The 19,070-nt window shown below is 40.2% G+C and overlaps 1 protein-coding gene across 1 annotated transcript; it reads right to left on the bottom strand.

Moving 5' to 3' along the window:
• Window positions 1–1,013: 1,013 nt before the first annotated feature.
• On the bottom strand, window positions 1,014–18,296 carry LOC149323656 (cytochrome P450 1A1-like). The gene is made up of 7 exons (XM_089490696.1): window positions 18,254–18,296; window positions 10,819–11,652; window positions 7,565–7,688; window positions 6,435–6,524; window positions 6,216–6,336; window positions 3,346–3,432; window positions 1,014–1,819 (listed from the first exon to the last, which is right to left on the bottom strand). Exons 2-7 carry the CDS (start codon window positions 11,632–11,634, stop codon window positions 1,537–1,539), a joined length of 1,521 nt encoding a protein of 506 aa, XP_089346822.1. The 5' UTR covers window positions 11,635–11,652; window positions 18,254–18,296; the 3' UTR covers window positions 1,014–1,536.
• Window positions 18,297–19,070: the final 774 nt, after the last annotated feature.

Raw genomic sequence — 19,070 nt, 5'->3', positions numbered from 1 at the left:
AACCAATTCAAAGTACTAATTATGGCCTATAAAGCCCTATATGGCTCATGCCAAGGCTCTTTGGCAGACCGTATCTCCCTGTATGAGTCCGACTGGGCACTGGAGAGGCCCTTCTCTTTGCCCCACCACCATCAGAAGTATGCTTGGTGAGGACATGAAAGAAGGCCTTCTCACAGTGGCTGTCCCTAGACTCCCTTCCCAGGGAGGCCAAAATGGACCCCTCCTTGTTGTCCTTCCACTGGAAGGCTAAAATATTTTTATAGAGATATGCTTTAAAGACAGAAAGTCTTTAAAGAATGGGCTGAGGGTGCTATACTATTTTAATTTTATTGTTTTTAAGCACTTTACCTTTTTAAATTGCATTTTATTCTTTTAATGTGTGATGTGTTTTAATACAGTAATAGTTTAATTCTATTTTAATGCTCACTTTTTGCATGTGCTAAATTTGTTTTTAATTGGGAGTCCCAATTTTGGTGGAAAAACAGGATATAAATATTATTGTTGTTGCTGTTATTCAAGGGAATAACAACCAGAGCCAAGTTATAAATCAGGACATAACTGGTTTTGTTGTTCTAGATGAAGGCCAATTACAGTAAGTGCAGGCCAATACTGTCAAGATCCAAATGTACATTAGATATCTGCAAATGTCATCTATACCCTACAGACTGCCAAAATAAAGCTGCTTCGGGTCTCTTTAGATGTATGCTATTTAAATGATGCCTGGGTCCTAAGAGTCCGGAGGTCACGCCAAAGCCACACTCCGTTCCTAAGCACTGGAGTGCAGCTTTGGTGCAGCTTCCGGATTCTTAGGATGCATGCATCATTTAAACAGCATACCTCCAAAGAGACCCAAAGCAGCTTTATTTTGGCAGTCTGTAACAGGCCATTGACACATTTACAGTTGTTTCCCCCAGAATTTTATTATTTCCCTACTTGCACATGGAATGAATGTTCATTTCACATAATGAAATAAACAAAACACTTTAGGAAAATGAACATCAGACTCATTTATTTCCAAAAGAATAGAAACTTGTCTCACCATGAAAAATATTGAGTACAGCATAGATGAGGGCAAAATATGCAGTTTCTCAAGTAAAATGGCAAGACTTCCAAAGCAGAAACAAGCACATGACAGTGAAATACCTATGTTTATGACATCAGAACTTAGTGTACCAAGTAAACGTTATTTCCTCATGTTTTTCAAAATGGTGTGGACAGTATTCCAGGAACAAGTAAAGTAAGCAAGAGCAATTTAACAAAGCGGGAAACTTGGTAGTTGAAATTATACTAACAATATGCAAAAATACATTTAAATACTTAGGTGTATTATGCTGCAGAAAAAGTCTTAGAGCCATATCACACTAGAAAACAAAGAGGAAACAGAGCGGGAGAATAGCACCTTTCTCTATGCCTTACCACAGGATGTCGTAGCACTTTAATTCTCTTCCCTCAGGAGACAGTTGTAAGAGTGTGTCTTTTATCAAACAGATGTTTCCAGGTAACAAAAAAGATGTGCCTTTTGAACCATCTTTCATGTCAAGTGCGTGGTGCTACTTGAATTCGATATGGTTTGGGTATCATAGAGAGGCCGTACAATGGAGTCAGGTCCAACTGATCTTCAGGAGGTTTCTCCAGTCTCAGCTGTTGCAAGATGGTGGTGAGGATAACAAAAGTCTCATTGCGAGCTAGTTCCTCCCCTAAACATTTCCGTATCCCCATTCCAAAGATCAAAACCTTCTCAGTCAAGCTCTTGTTGAGTTCTCCATTTTCATTCAGAAACCTCTCTGGTTTAAATAAGTATGGCTCCTCCCACACAGTTCTATTGTAAAGAGAAGAAAACATATTTTACATGGAACTTGGGAACATTAATGCCAACTCTTCCACATTGCATAATGAAGTTTGGTACCACTTTAATTGCCATGGCTCCATTTTACAGAATCTTCAGATTTGTTGTTTGGTGAGATATTCAACCTGGTCTGTCAAAGAACACTAGTGCCTCAACAAACTACAAACCCTAGGATTTTGTAGCATAGAGTCATGACAGTTATACTGGTGTCAAAAAGCTTAATTACTGCAATGTGGATACACCCTTTAATGAACTGCAACTCTCAGAACCCTTGAAAGCTGTGGTCATGCTGGTTGAGAGATTCTTGGAATTATAATTCAAGCAAGTAACTATTCCAAGAGAGCCAGGGTGGTGTAGTAGTTTCATCATTAGGCTATGTATCTGGAGACCATAGATCAAATCCTCACTCAGCCATGGAAACCCAAGTCACCTTCTCTCAGCCTCAGAGAAAGGCAAAGACAAGCCTTCTCTGAACAAATCTTGCCAAGAAAACCCCTTGATAGATTCACCCCAGTGTTTCAATAAATTGGTAATGACTTTTTGTCACTGGAGTAGTAAAATTACTGTTACTATCCAAGCTTTGATTTTAGAGGCCTCTGAAAAATATTATTCATACTGGAAACAATAACAAAATGCTATTGCTTAGTCCCAAATATAAAGTATACCTACTGAATCAATTACTGCATATTGAGTAGAATAAACCTTTTTATTTAATGGGTCTACTCTAGTTGGGAATACTAACAGGATTCAAGTACACACAGCTACTGAAGCCAATTCGAACAGTCCATTTAGAAGATTTTATTTCAACACAGTGCTTTAGCTAATTTTGCCAAACCCACACAATGAAGAAAGCAACATTCTCTAAACGATTTTATTAGAATTCAAAGAATCTACCTTTTCCTCATGCACGCAGAAAGGTTTAAAATGAAATAAAATACTTTAAACACTTGGTAGCAAACAGCAAATAAAGATTAGGTTACCCACTCATGACATAATTACAACAATAACAATTTTTATTATGGTCTAGAGACCCAGAAAAATCAAATTCATGACATAATTAAGGGATGGTTAGAAAAATGATGGCAATTACATCTTCACATGATGTCATTCCCCTGGGGTATTGTGACCAGATTTACAAAACACAGTGCAGCCCAATCCCTCCTTGGGGTAACAATTTAACTATGTTTTGAATGGAGAAGAACAAAAAAAAAGCACCCCACACCTGCCTCCAACACACACACACACACACACACACACACACACACAGAGAGGTTTATGCCTCTGAATTTCAAATAGGGATTTCTCCTCTCCTTTGCTCCCCATCAAAGTGCCACAAACAGCTGGATGAATTGTTTTGGCTAAGCATTATTTTCACTACTGTGTGTAAAACATGTTGTACAACCAGATTTGGTAAAATATAATGGAGGGGAAAGCCGCATCTTAAGTAATACTACAGTGTCATTCTTAATCCTTTAAGTAAAAGTTGTTCTGGTACTTACTCATCATGATTTACTTGATACATATTAATGAAGATGCAAGTGTTTTTAGGAATATAGTACCCATTGAGAACAGCATCTCTGGTGGTACTAAAAAAAATTAAAACAACAACAACATATTAGCCTATCATGGTGCCTTTCAGTCTGCACAATTTCATATTGCCCCCTTTCATGCAAAAAACCCCATACAAAATATTTTTGAGAAATATGTGAGAAGACATCTCAGTCACCTCAGTTAAAACATTGTGAACTATGTTGTTTAAGAGGCCACATGGCATTACCACAAAGCAATAAGAGCAATGTATGTCAAACTGAAATTTAATAGTTTTTCTTATTTGCCAGATGCTGGCGAAACGTCAGAAAGAAACTCTGCTAGAACATGGACACATAGCCCGAAAAACCCACAAAAAACTATGAAATTTAATAGTTTTTCCTAATTGTTTATTTTTCTTATTTAGAGGCCCTTCATGATGTGAAGCCCTAAACTAGGGCTGCACAAGATGCGGCCCGCCAAAAGATTTCTGGAGGCCCGGGGCCCCATTGTCAGGAGGAGGGGGATGTCCTGGCTCCCAGAGTCCTCGCCTGATCACACAGGGCTTTGGAGAATGGGAGCAATGGACTCTTCCCCCACAAAAGAAAGAAAAGGGAGGGAGGGACAAAGGAAGCAGGAAAAGGGAGAAAGGAGGAAGGGAGAAAAGAAACAAGGAAATGAAGGAAGGAAGAAGGAAGGAAAGGAGGGGAGAGAGAGAGAGAGAGAAGAAAAAAGGAAGCAAAGAAAGAAAGAAAGGAGGGAAGGAGGGAGGAGCCGCCTGGTAGGGTGACTAGACTTTCCCTCCTTTTCCCAGACATCTTAGCCTTCCCCAGGAGAAGGGATTCCACAATGTCCTCTATTTTGAGCATAGCCAAGAAGCATGGATTTGCATTTTGCTTCCAGGTTTTATTTGGTCATGCCCCCCATTTTTTAAATGTCCTACATTTCACCTAAATGTCCTGAATTTTACCTAAAACTGTTGGCGGCCCGAACAACCTTAGCTGATCTTAATTTTGGCCCCTACCTCCTTCCAAGTTGGGCACCCCTGCCCTAAACCATAGTTTATATATCACGAATATAAATCTAACATGCCCTGACAGAGGTTTTATTACTAACCCATTTTGGACTGCACTTCCTGCTAAGATAGGCTGAATCTACCTGAGGGCTACATCCCAGCTCCACTGTAGGGCTGAGCAAATGGGACAGGATAACACAGACTTAGCCCATACTATTCTCCAACTGCAAAGTCCCCCTTCACTGCATCAGATGCAGAAATGGGTAACCTGACTGCACCTATGTGACCAGGTGCCTTGTTTTCATCCCAGGTGTGGCAACAGGGGGTTTCTCAGTAGGAACTACAGCACAGTAAGGTAAGGAGTGCAAGGGTGTGTGTTCAAACTGCCAAGGTTTGAGGCAGACTTTCCCAGAAACCACAACAAACTATGGGTCAAATTGACCTAGAGTAAATGCTGTAAAGGAGGGCCAGATCCACCAGATCCATGTCTGTTCGGCCAGGATCCAGCTCAATCCTGGTCCTGGGGTTTTGGCTAGTATCGTCTAAACAGGGCTACATGACGCCAGAGGGGATATAGCCCTTTTGGCCCATGTGGACAGCCCCATTGTGGTACTCCTGCCTCAGTTTGGCCCTTTTACTACAACACACAGGACTCTCAGCCACATTGGTGCAAGGAGGTGTTTGTACTGTGTGTGCTTGTGTGTTATATACATTTATGTCTAGTCACATGACTGCTGCAGCCATGTTTGTGGGATTTTTTTTTAATTCCTGCAACACATGTGTATATCTGTATATTCACTAAATCAAATAGCCTGTTTTCCTTTTGTTCTGATTGCCCTCCTGTGCTTTTGTAAAGTGAAGCCAGTAAAGGGAAAGTGAATGCCAGCCTGTGAATGTGTGCATACAAACATCAAATTAAAAAAGAGGCAACACTGCCTTTCCCGAATGCCGACACAAACAGGGAGCTATTCTTCTGTGGCAGAAATGATCAGGTGACCTAGGTGACCATCCAATAATCTGGTCCTATCCTTCTCTCACCACCACCCATGATTCCACCATGATCCCAATTTGGGATTCAAACCTCACATCTTAAAAACTCAATTCTTCCCAGAAACAGTGGAATAAACTGGAGGGCTTATCAAACTCCTTCAAAGCCTTCAGGGCTGGGATTCAGGTAAGAACACATTATTTAGCCTGTGTAAATTCAGCCACAGTCATGGTAACATTTGTTAACACAGAAAGTGATTGCAATGAAGAACACATTCTCTACTATCATTCTAAGCAAGGGATTAGCTTTATACGTATATAACCATTATAGCTATGTACAAGATTCTCTGTTATTGTAATAGCTTCATTGGCTATACATTTTAAGGCACAATTCAAAGTGGGAGTTATGATATATAAAGCCCATATCTGAAACACTGCATCTCCCAATGTAAACCTGTTTTTAAGAACCTCAAAGGAGCTGTCTCTTGGTCCGATCACTGCAATTGGCATATCTGAACATGTGAGTGTGCCTTCTTGGTGGATGCTCTCATGCTGAGGAACCTTGCCATAGGAAAAGTTCTTCTGAAAGGCAAAAGCTTTTGACAGTTTGTTGCAGAAGGACTTTTTAATGGTGAGGGAGTACTTTATTTTATTCTCCTTCACACACCCCAGTGATGTTATTCCACTGCTAATAGAGGCAGGAAAAGCAATTTGAGAAGCCAAGAAACCGTGGATGAAATCTGACTGGCTACAGGTTGTGCATTCCTAATATAAAACACAAAGAGTGCTACTAGAAGAACATGATTACAATGAAACCAAAACCATTCCTCAGCTTCTTACCAGTGAGGAATAGTGAATGGCATAAAGGAGCTGTGTCTAAAGACTTCATTGATGAAAGCTTCCGTGTAATGGAGATCTTTTCGATCATCAAACCTTGGTGGTCTTAGTCCAATCTTTTCATCTACAAAGAATAAAATAGAGTACATTTAATGCAATGTGTTTCACTAATGGCAATGGCAATCTTGTCTCATTTTTTTAAAAAAATCAGAAAAATGTTACCAATTTCTTCTTGAATTTTGGTTTGAATTTCTTGTTTCTTTATCAAGTATAGATATATCCATGACAAACATGTTGACATGGTAGCAAAACCTGCCAAAATAAATAGAGCATTAGGAGATCCATCTGCTAAATTTAATGCATTACACTGATACCTTTTTCACTGTTGTAAATGTAAGGTACTGCACTTAGGACGGAAAAATGAACTGCACAAATATAGAATGGCGAACACTTGGCTGTATGAGACTATGTGTGAAAGGGATCTAGGAATCCAAGTAGACCACAAGTTGAACATGAGTTAACAGTGCGATACGACAGCTAAAAAGGCCAATGCGATTCTAGGCTGCATCCATAGAAGTATAGTGTCTAGATCAAGGGAAGTAATAGTGCCACTGTATTCTGCTTTGGTAAGGCCCCACCTGGAATATTGTGTCCAGTTCTGGGCACCACAATTCAAAAAGGATGTTGACAAACTGGAGTGTGTCCAAAGGAGGGCAACTAAAATGGTGAACGGTCTGGAAATTATGCTCTGTGAGGAATGACTTAGGGAGCTGGGGATGTTTAGGAGAAGAGAAGGTTAAGAGGTGATACGATAACCCTGTTTAAATATTTGAAGGGATGTCTTATTGAGGAGGGAGCAAGCTTGTTCTCTGCTGCTCCAGAGAACAGGACCTGGAACAATGGATGGAAAAGAAATTCCACCTCAACATTAGGAGGAACTTCCTGACAGTAAGAACTGTTCAACAGAGGGACACATTTCTTTGGATAGTGGTGGAGTCTCCCTCTTTGGAGGTCTTTAAACAAAGGCTTGATGGCCATCTATCAAGTATGCTTTGATTGAGATTTCCTGCATGGCAGGGGGTTGAACTGGATGGCCCTTGTGATCTCTTCCAACTCTATGATTCTATGAATGACTGAAGCCTGTTATGCTTCTTTTTTATTTTCACCAGTTTTTAAGTCAAATCTGCAGCCACCTCTACAAGCAACAATTTTAGTGCATAAATAATAGTTGCCAGTTGCAGACTTCAAAACTTTAGTTAAGAGGTCTGCAACTGGCAACTACTATTTCAGTATTCACTAAAACTGTTATTTAAAGCACATATTTTAAAAATTGTAAAATATTTAATACACACCTGCCCCGAAGATGTCACTGACAGTATTTATTATTTTCTTATCAGACAAGGCAGCAGTTTTCCCATCGTCTCTTTTTTCATTGCCAACATTAATCAGAGCATCAGTGATGTCTCTGAGATGGTTCTAAAGGAAGAAAAGAACTAAATAAACAAAAACCCCAAACTGGATGTTATTTTCATTACCTGTTTTTACTTGCTTGCCTGATAGCCAGCAAGTTCTTTAATTCTACATTAAGATACCCAGAATCTCTCTTGTTCTTATTCCTTCCAGTCAGGTATATAGAGAGAGTATCATACACACACACACACACACACACACACAGAGAGAGAGAGAGAGAGAGAGAGAGAGAGAGAGAGAGAGAGTTAATGAAACTTATTACTTAATAAAACAAAAAGAAAGTAACAGCTATTAAGATATATAAAGATCAGATCAACAAAACAAACAACATAAGACAAACATTTAATGACATAATATCTATATAGAGAGTATTTTTTTGAAAACAATAAGCCTTCATAATGAATAGTGTGAGTAAATATGCAAAAAGAATGGATTCTGGATGCTTTTATTTATTTGCTTTTCTTTTAATCCAGGGAGTTCTCACCCGTCTCAGATCCCTCTGGTCTGCACTTACAGTGTTAAAGGTCTTTCTCGCTGGCAGAGAGCTAACAAAAACTTCAGTCCACCATTCTCTTACCTAGAAGTTGGAACAGCTAGCCTTAGTTGACCTCTTTCTTTGATTTTTATTGGAACAGCTATTGGTACATTTACAGTTCCTAGTTTAATTTTAAACTGAATTGATTGTTTTCTATTTCTTGTTGTCTATTGTAGTTGCTTCATTTCACTCTTCAGAACAATGAAATAAAGGTTTTTAAAATATATGATAACGTATTTTGTTGGAAACTGGAAAGCTTTAACTACTACAGAAACCATTTAGAATATCTGTACATTCAGGAAATATCTGAATTTTTAAAAAAGAATGTTGATCTAAATTGCAATTCTAAAATAGCCTTTTACAACATTGTATGTTTGAGTTTCAGATGGAGCCTGAATGAAACCAGACTGTTTTGTCGCACTTCTAGCATTTCTATAAGTAAAAGACACTCCCTTCCAAATCTAATAGAATAGAACTTTCCCTAAAGCTTTAGGCAGGTGTCAGAAGTGTGTGGGGGGGGGGGGGAGGGTAGCATTCGTGAGAAGAGGGTTTTCTTGTGCCCAGGATGTAGAAGAGGGACAACGAGGCAGAATAATTAACAGGTACACTTTCTAAACTTTGAATGTTTCATTGGAGACACTTCAGTTACTGTGCTTTGGAGTGGAGTGAGGATGGTACAGGGAGGTGGCCATTCTTACAATGCCACCATTCTTCACTATTAAAAAAAGGTTTTAAACACATTTTCAAGCCTCATAACTGCCTAGCCTTTTCACTTACCCTCCTAAAAGTTTGCAGCTTTTGTTTCTAGGGATACCTCTATGATGTGTCCCCACCAATAATAATAATAATAATAATAATAATAATAATAATAATAATAATAATAATAAGGGCATAGAAATAAATAACTCTCCCAGCCCTCTACAGGACTTTCTTTTGAAATGTAAAAGGTTACTTAAGACCAATTGGCCACTATTTTTGGAATAACGGTTCACAAACCTCCAAGTGGCCCTGTGTATTTTTTTTACAAAGTCTGCTTTTTTCAACGTGCGTTTTCTGTGTATTTTTGGTGCTTTTAATGCTAACAGGTCTGCCTTGTTTTAACAATGATAGTGATGATGGTGGTGGTGATATTGATATCAGCAAGTCTCTGAGGCATAGCCAATGTAAGTTGCTCTGATTTTTACAAACTCATGAGCAGTGAAGAAAAATCAAGGTACCTTGACCAAGTACGCACTTCTGAGAAGTACAGTTGGTGTAGGAAACCTGAAACTGAGGGCAAATCCACTTCTTGTTAAACCACCTTGACATGTTCAATATGCATAGACATGTTAACCCATGTTAAGTGTTAATCCCAAAGGGTTTGGTTATGCAGTAAGCCTCTAAAATATGCAAGAGACCATGTTAAATAAAACCATGTCAAATGTTCAAATGTGCTTCGTGTGTGTTTTGGAATGGGGGGGGGGGGGGGGGTTGGCCAGAAAAGGAAGTACATTTCTGCCATCTGTCTAGTAATTATGCCAAAATGTCCTCCATTTTGAGCATGCTTAAGAAACATGCATTTATATTAATGCTTATATATATAATCTTTATTATGCATTTCACAATAGTACAAATAATGCACATACTATCCAAATATTATCCAAAGGTGGATTACATACAGGCATTTAATGAAAAAAGATGAAAAAGGAGAGATGGTTATAAAGACAAGAACTAGCTACTGAAGGTTATAGTAGCTCCTGGTTTAATTATATGCAGATCAAACAAAGATACAATGTAGATAAAAAATCAGTGGGTATCGAAAATAAATTAAGTGCGTTAGATCAAATAATAGGGCAATCAAAAAAGGGAAAGTCTCCAAATTGTATAATCTACTACTAGAAAGATACTTGGAGCAAGAGATTATAAAAGATTACATGGGAAAATGGGCAAGAGATATAGTATCGGAGCTTTCAATAGATGATTGGCAAAATGCATGGAGGAAGACAAACAAGTTCACGGTGGCTCAAGAACTTAAGGAAAACCACATGAAGGTCATGCACAGATGGTATTATACACCCTGGAGACTTTAAAAAATGTATAACCTTGATCAAGGACATTGCTGGAGATGTAAAAAAGAGAAAGGGACAATGTTTCATGTGTGGTGGAGATGTAGAGAAATTCAGAAATTTTGGAGAGAGGTGCATGAGACAATCCAGCAGATATATGAAATCAAATTGATAATGAATCCTAAATTATACTTGCTAAATATGACAACACTATTGAAGCCACAGGAGGAAAAAAAATGTTGGAGGATCTTGTTGTATTTAGTTACAGCGGCAAGAATACTAATAGCAAAAGCATGGAAATCAGAAGAAAGCCCTAAATGGGAGGATTGGATATATTAATGCTTTCTTAAATTATTAAATTTTTTAGTTGTTTGTGTGTCCTCATTCTAAAAATATGTCCTACATTTGGGCCTAAATTTTGTCCTACATTTGGGCCTAAATTTTGTCCTACATTTGTCCCGGTTTGGAGGTTGACAGTAATGCAACCCTACATTATATAGTAATAGTATTGGTACCATGTCATCTGATCAAGTCTCCTTTGTGCAGTCAAACATACCTTGTCGTATGTGGTGCCATGGTCTTCTATGCGTGCTGCAACAAAGTCATTGAACTTCCCATAAAATTTACGAGCAGCTTTTGCAGTCGGCAGTGGAAGGTAACGTAAGCACGGTATAAAATCAGCAGGATTGAAGACACTTGAGGCTTTTACAAAGTCATCATTTAGCTTAACCACACTTAGAAATTCTTGATCATTATGATTGTACCTCTTGCCAAAGCAGAGGGCACAAACAACATTAGCAACAGTAGAGGTAATCACAGCTGTAGGATCGAAACCACCATTCTTTGAGAGCTCCAAGAATGTTTTCACCAGTTCTGAAGCTTCAGCACAAACATGTTCTTCAAGGAGGCAAGAACAAGTTGAGGACTTGGCTTCAGATTTGGTGAGCAATCTTAAAGCTTTGCCGGCAATTTTCTTCTGAAGCTTCCAGCTTTCTTCATATTTGACAGAAAACGTCAAGCTCTCTCCATCAGCAAAAAATGAAAATGTGTGCATGTCAGGTCGGCCAGCAAAACTCTCCCCATCTCTCAGCAGCACCTGTTTCACTGCATCCAGGCCATTAACTACCACAACAGGGATCATTCCCAGCTTTATCTGAAACACATTTCCATATTTCTTCCTCAAGCGCTCAAAGGAAATGTATGAATGCTCCTCAAGCTGAAGAAGATTCCCCACAATTGGTAATGACCAAGGTCCTGGTGGACGGGGCTGCTTGTTCTTCATTAAAAATTGTATAGACATTAAAATAATGGCCACCATAAAGAAGGCAATGGTGACCTCTGAAAAAGAAACCTCCATAGTGGCAAAATTCATTATCAGTAAAGGAAAGATCTGCAAGGAGAAATACCAGAAAATGAAATTACAGGTATTTGTTTCCCTAGTAACACCTCGCACACCCATTTCAAGCAAGACATTTTGCAGTTTCAGCTTCTCTACACTCAGCAGAATCCTGGTGCCTCTTAGTTCAGGGTTTCCTCATATAATCGAGAACACAGAGGTTCTCTCTGGTTTAATCCTCTAATAGACTCCTACAATCAGATTATTACTATACCCTTGTAATAAAGGCCCAAACATTTGGAAATAGTGTGATGCAACACACCTGCAACAGGTAAAGCTTTGTATGCAGACCCTCTGTCCTATACTCTGGACAGGTCTTGGGAAATGATCTTTTTTCTTAAATATTAGTATGGCATGTTATATTAGATAGATCATTTTAATGCCTGTAAGTAATTGCAGAGCTTGGTAGAATTCATCTGAGTTTACTATTTAGTTATTTATTTGTAATAAATGTATTTTTCACTTATTTCCCTTATAACTAAGGAGTTTATCACACAGGGAAAATTGGAAGTTTAAATGGGTCAGAATTGTGCCTAACGTATTAGGACAATTGCGCAAATGGTTTTCACATGATGTTGCATGCAAACCACTTAGAATCTGCACAGAAAGTGACATGAATCAGGGAATAGTCATTTTCAAGAAAATACCATGTTTTCACTTCCATTTCATTCACGAATTCACTTTCTTTGCACAGTTGTAGTGTGAAAGTCATTTGCAAGGTTCTTCCTGTTTTTGTGCTTGTTGTCAGATTTTCCCATGGTTCCTTAGGGATAATAGCTAGGGCTCTTAAAGCAACATATTCTCAGGTAAAGGCAGAGGCACAAAGACACACAAGAGAAAATGCTTGCTTCTTCTTCCTGCGCCTCTGTGTGTGTGAATGTCTCTCCTCCTCTAGCCAGAGCTCTTAAAAAAGCAGCTGATGCAAGGGCAGAGAGAGAGAGAATGAATGAATGGTTCCCTGTCTGAGCCAGCAGCGATCCCCAACCTGTCCCCTTTAAGGGATTTTGGACTTCAGCTCCCAGAAACCCAGACTATTGGTAAACATGGCTGAGGTTTCTGGAAGCTGAAGCCCAAAATCCCTTAAAGGGGACAGCCTGCCCTCCTTCTGGCTCAGACCAGGAGGCAAGTGTTGAGTCCTACTCTGGGAGCAGCCAAATGCAAAAAGCAAGAGAAGGTACAATCCACGGATGAGGGAGGACGGAGGACATGCAGTAAGAAGGATGGAAGAGTGAGTAGTAAGAGCAGTTACTATTCATTCATTCATTCATTCATTCTCTATCTTTCTCTGCCCTTGTTGGGGGTCTATGTGTGAAAATCATTTGTGTATTTGTTTGCTTTTGTGGGATGCACGCACTTTAATCATTATCGAGATCGAGGCACATTTGGTTCTGTTGTGTGAAAACCATTCCTGCATTTGCGTGCAAGGGCAGGTTAATCTTGGATTTTGCACATGATAACAGCACTTTGCATGTGAAAACCATTTGTGCAATTGTGAGTTAATCATGGGTTCTTACCATTTTAGCTTTCCAGTTTTTCCCAATGTGATAAACTCCTAAGTTATAACTAAAACTGCTGCTACACTGAATAATTAATGCAGTTTGACAACACTTTAACTGTCATGGCTCTATCCTTTGGAATCCTGGGATTTGTAGTTTGTAATGGCACCAGAGCTCTCTGACAGAGAAGGCAAAATCTCTAACAAAACTACAAATCCCAGAATTCCATAGCACTGAGCCATGGCAGTTAAAGCAGTATCAAACCATATTAATTCTGTAGTGTATATGCAGTCTACATCTCATCAAATCAACAATGTAATGAGGTATGTCTTTTTTTTAACACTATAGCTGAATTTCTTTTAAAGATATATGGGGATGTGGCTTCAGAGGAAAGTATTGGCCCATGATTCAAGTGCCAATTTGCCCTGTGCCTTATACTCTGCTGCCCTTCATGTCTACATAATTATGGTGCTATAATTCCACTTTAATTGCCATGATTGCCTCCTATGGAATCCTGGGACTAGCAGCGTAAGGAGGGGCACTTAGAATTCTCAGCCAGAGAGCTCTAGTACTTCTGACCAAACTACAATTCCCAGGATTCCATCAAATGCAGCCATGGCACTTAAAGTGTAATTATATTGCAATAGGCCTGTAGTGTGAAAAAAACATTTTCTGGCTATTGCAGATATAATAAGGTAGACAGATAGAGTACAGTATGTTTTTTTTTCCCCTTTCAGGTGGTGCTGTAGAAAACAAAAAGAGGGAAAGGACACTGTTGTGCTGTTACGGACTTTCATTGTTGTGTGAATTGTGACAAGGTGCTCTTGGCAAGATTTATTCAGAGGTTGGAATAAGGCTGAGAGAATATGACTTGCCCAACATCATCTGGTGAACTTCCATGACTGAGTCCTGAAAAAACAACACAGAGCATTTCCTATGAAAAATGCCAAGTGACTAGGGGGAAGATGAAATACTTTGGCACTAAGCCTAGCACACCAAAAGCTAACATTCCTTCCACAAGTGAAGGCCAACTTGTGTCAATAGCTGTGGAAACCCAGTGGTTATAGACTAAAACTTGCTGGGAGTTTGGTGGGTTGACTACAAGGTCCATCTCCTCTTGGAAGCAGCCACCTTGTAAGACTGGTAGTTGAGCCAGGCTGGTTTCTGCTGACAGATGCCTGTAGTTTGAAGATGTCTTGAACTGAGATACAGTATTGTTGGCACGAACAGTCTAAGCAAGGAGGAGGCTTTGAAGAGAGCTGCCCTTTCCTTACTTGTGCCTCTAAAGCTAGGGTTGTTTACTGCAAACCTTCCTTTCTCCAGATGAAGAATTTCTGGCACAAGTTTTGGCTTCACTCCCCTGAACTTAGTTGTGGTAATGTTTGCAATGAATCTCAAGTTGTTTTCAGAAATGGGAGTTCTAGATAATGCTTTGGCCAGGGCTTTCAAAGTATAAACATGCCTTTAAATGAACCCTTTCCATATCTTTAGCAGTACAAAAGTCTTCATCAAAAGGGAAAGGAACAGTTACAACTGTTAACTGAAACATTTTACTCAGAATTGAAAAACTTATTTCTTTTTGCTTTATTGCTGTGTGTCTGCAAGTCCAACTTATGGTGACTTTATTTTCTTGGCATAATTTGTTCACAGGGAGTTTGCCTCTGCCCTTCTCTGAGCCCAAGAGAGCTTGACCTGCCCTGTGGGTTTCCATACCTGACCAGGGATTCAAACCCTTATCTCTAGATTCATAACCTAATGCTCAAACCACTATACCATAATTACTTTTTGGGACTATAATTCCAACAATCCTAGCCAACATGGTCATGTCAGCTGAGGCACCTCAGAGTTACAGTACAAAAAAGGAACTTTTCCAAGATCTTCTTTTATTCCTATAGAAATATTGCAGATGGCAGAGATGTATCGAAAAATAATTGGCCTTTTCCTTTATTTTACTTTTTCTTTTTTTTTTTCTTTTCTTATTTTTTTGGTTTCTGAATGTCTGCATTAGTCAGTATTTATTTATGTCTTTGGCTTACATCCCGCCTTCTCCCAGAACTGGCAGTGAAAACAGTTTACAAGATCAAAAATGTTATGACATATAGTTATCCAAAGATTAGTCGTGGATGTTAAGGAGAAAAAAATCATTTTCCTTGTCTTCAGAAAATGGTATTCCCACCCAACATCCCCCTCAAGATTAGAGTGCTTCCAGATACAGTAGAAGAACCCTAGCTACCAGTTAAAAGTAACTGTACAATTACTGTGCCTTTTTCAGACTTTGGAAATTTTCTTTTTGGGGGCTGCAATTCTTCAAATAACCAGCATGGATATTTTCCACGGTGTAGTGAATAAATCAATGCATGATGCTCCTGCCTGGTTTCCCAGCAAAGTTCAGTTCAAAGCAAGGCATTGAAAATGCACAGGTACTCAAAGTGTGTGTGTGAGAGAGAGAGAGAGAGAGAGACTGGGAAAAAACCCGCAAAATCTAGTAGATTTTCAGATGATATTGGGAGTTAACCCAAACAGAAAGGGGACAAAACCCACAAAAGCGGGTTGATTTTCACACAACATAAGGTTAATGAGCATTAATGTGACATTACCCCAATGGAAAGTAGACAAAATCTGCTCCTTTTTACTTTCATAAAATCCTGAAAGTAAAAAGGAGCGGGCTTAATATAGCTTATTAACCCTGACATGTCTGAAAATCACCCCGCTTTTGCAGTTTTTCCCCAGATTTTTTAATCCTGTTTCTGCACCAGATGCATCCCGATAAAATAGAACAAATTCTGTTTACCACTATTGCATATAAATATATCTTTTTAGGAGCTAACGTTCTAAAAAGTGAAGAGGGTCCATATAAAACCAAACTAAGGGCCTGAACAGAGAGGCCAAAATAAAGCTGCTTCGGGTCACTTTGGAGGTATGCTATTTCAATGATGCATGCGTCCGAAGAGGCCGGGAGCTATGCTAAAGCCACACGCATAACCAAACCAAAACAAAACAAAACCTGGAGCGGTACTTTGGAGCAGCTTCTTAAGTTGTGTGTGTCATTTAAACATTATACCTCCAAAGTGATCCGAAACAGCTTTATTTTGGCCTCTCTGTTCGGGTCCATAGTTTCAACTTTCAGATTCATGCACACTCCCAGTAACTTGAAATATGTAAACAACTGGTCTCAGGGTGTTTTTCTCCTCTTACTGAATACTTTGTACTCAGCATATATAAAGGACATAATTGTGCCCTTTGTAAAGAAATCATATCTACAAAGGTATCATTATGCAGTTTATAGGAGTCTGATATCACTCTAATTACCATAAACTCCATCCTATGAAATCCTAGGGTCTCTAGTTTAGTTGGCCATTGGTAAGGACCTCTACTCCACTGTGACTCAAAGTGGGGTCCCTGGACCAGTTCTACTCCATGGAGAATTTCCAAGAAATAAAGAAACAAGTGTAGCCACCTGGTACAACTACCATACCAGTCCCTGGGACATATGAGAAGCAAATTGCCAATTCTCCCTATACATCAACAGTCTAAAAAGCATTGCTCTAGTCCACTCCACTGAACTGTAGTACTAGACCTCTTTAGCAGAGCGTGCTGAGAGCCTCAACAAACTACAGATCTCAGGATTCCAGGCAAAGGAGCCATGGCAATTAAAGTCACCTCACACTGCAACAAATAGTATAGATGTCCTCTTGAGATCAAGGATGAGCAGAAGGTAGAAATGAATGTACTGATACATCTTTGAACAATCTGAAGTAGATTTCCGACTCCTAGGGGATTGCCAATGGCAACAATACAGTGGGACCTTGATATCTCTTGGGTTTTGATTCCAGGACCCCAAGGATACTGAAATCTGTGTGTGCTCAGGTCCCATTGTATACAGTGGCATAGTAAAATGGGGTCCAGTATATAAAAAAGCAAAATCAAGGGCAGACTGTATTACCCAGCGCCTCTCCCTTCAGAACTTGGAAACTTAACTTGGAGTAACCAGAGGTGGGTTTTTCATGAAGAAGGAATACTATAGCTGTTCAGTAATATATTCAGTAAAATAGGAAAGTGAGTGTGGCATAGTGGTTTGAACACTGGCCTATGACTCCAGGCTCTGGAGACAAAAATTCGAATCCTCGCTCAGCCATAGAAACATACTGGGTGACTCTGTTCAGGTCACACACTCTCAGCCTCCGAGGATGGCAATGGCAAACCCCTTCTGCAGAAATTTGCCAAGAAAACCCCACAATAGTTTCACCTTAAGGTTGCCATAAGTTGAAAATGACTTAGAGGTACACAATAACAGCAAGAACAATACCCTAAAGGCTAAAAGCATCTGAGGAAGTAGACCAAAGTCTAAGAAAGCTCCTGCTGCCAACTTCTTTCAGTCATCAGTCAGTCTCAAAAGTGCTACAAGATCTTTCTGTATTCTACACACTAACATGGCTAGATCTTTGAACTGTATCTTTATTGTATATATTCACACACACACACACACACACACACACACACACGTATATAGACATATATGACCAAATGCATCTGAGGAAGTAGACTTAAGTCTAGGAAAGCTCATGCTATTGAGTGAGTCTCAAAGGTGCTACAAAGCTCTCTACTGACTGGTTCTACAGAGTGACACAGCTAGATCTTTGCATTGTATCTTTAGTGTGTGTGTGTGTGTGTGTGTGTGTGTGTGTGTGTGTGTGTATATATATATATATATATATATATATATATATATATGACCAAATGCATCTGGATCTGGGGAAGTAGACGAAAGCTCATGCTACTGAGTGAGTCTCAAAGGCGCTACAAGATCTCTCTGCATACCAAAGGCAAAAAAGTCCCCCTCTGGTCTTGGAAGCTAAGCAGACTCAGCCCTGGCTAGTACTTGGATGAGAGACACACACACACATCCTGCGCCCCAGGAAGACCAAGTACTGTAGGCTAGATCTCAGAGAAAAGAAGTGGCAAAACCACCTTTTGACCAAGAAGGAAACGACAAGAGGTGGGTGGGTGGGGGGTAGACAGACACTCAGAGCAACCTGGGCTCAAAGTAGGGGGGGGGGGGGCTTCTAGCAAGGCAAAGCCTGCCTCTGGGATGGGCTCACCTGCCGAGATCGCAGCTTTCCTTCTTCTCTGCCTGGGAGACTGAGCTGGGCGATCGAGAGGTTGGGTCTGGGCTGGAGCCAAGCGCTGGGACGCCCAGCCTCTGCCTCTACAAAGCTAGACGGAAGAAGAAGAAGTGGAGTGCTCCTGAGCATGGAAAGAGGGCACTCCAAGGCCTCCGCCACAGGGGGACCCGACGTCCTCACCCCAAAATGGGGGGCCTGCCAAGAGAATGGAGGACAGGACCCTCCTAGTAATATCACCCCCTGCTTCTGAGCCCTGGACTTTTTGGCAGTCCTCCCGGGCAGGAGGGTGGCATGGAGGACGCGTCCTGGAAACGGAGGACGGCTGCTTGGGGGGGGGGGGTTCCAGCCAGGACATCCCAGGAGGATGTCAAAGATATAGCTGTGTTAGTCTGTAGAATCAGTCTGTAGAGAGATCTTATAGCACTCAGTGAAATAAAGAACTTGCCAGCAGGAGCTTTCCTAGACCTCAGTCTACTTCCTCAGATGCATTTGGGTTTATATATATATATATATATACACACACACACACACACGCACAGTTTGACTCTGCTTTAACTGCCATGGCTTCCATGCTATGGGACCCTGGGATTTGTAGTTTGTTGTGGCACCGAAGCAGTCTGGCCGAGAAGGCTAGGTATCTCCCAAAACTATAAACACCAGAATTCCATAGCATTGAGCCATGGAAGTCAAAGCAGTGCCAAAGGGCATTGTTTCTGCCCCGGAGATGCAGGCCTAGGTTCAAATCCTCCACAGAGGTGACCTTGGGCCATTTGTTGCCTCTGGGCCTACCCTA

This window comes from Sceloporus occidentalis, unplaced genomic scaffold (genome assembly GCF_023333645.1).
Source record: "Sceloporus occidentalis isolate IW3139 unplaced genomic scaffold, rSceOcc1.0.p SCAF_1, whole genome shotgun sequence".
Lineage (NCBI taxonomy): Eukaryota > Metazoa > Chordata > Lepidosauria > Squamata > Phrynosomatidae > Sceloporus > Sceloporus occidentalis.
This window is presented reverse-complemented; position numbering and strand designations above follow the sequence as displayed.

Bases quoted from the DNA above. Each gene is read 5' to 3' on its own strand.
- LOC149323656 (XM_089490696.1), bottom strand. From the start codon at position 11,634: ATGAATTTTGCCACTATGGAGGTTTCTTTTTCAGAGGTCACCATTGCC. The intron at 6,525-7,564 runs GTGTGTATTAAA...TTATTTTGGCAG, and splicing joins CAGTGACATCTTCGGGGCAG to GTTTTGCTACCATGTCAACA. The intron at 6,337-6,434 runs GTAACATTTTTC...TATTCTTTGTAG, and splicing joins CAAAATTCAAGAAGAAATTG to ATGAAAAGATTGGACTAAGA.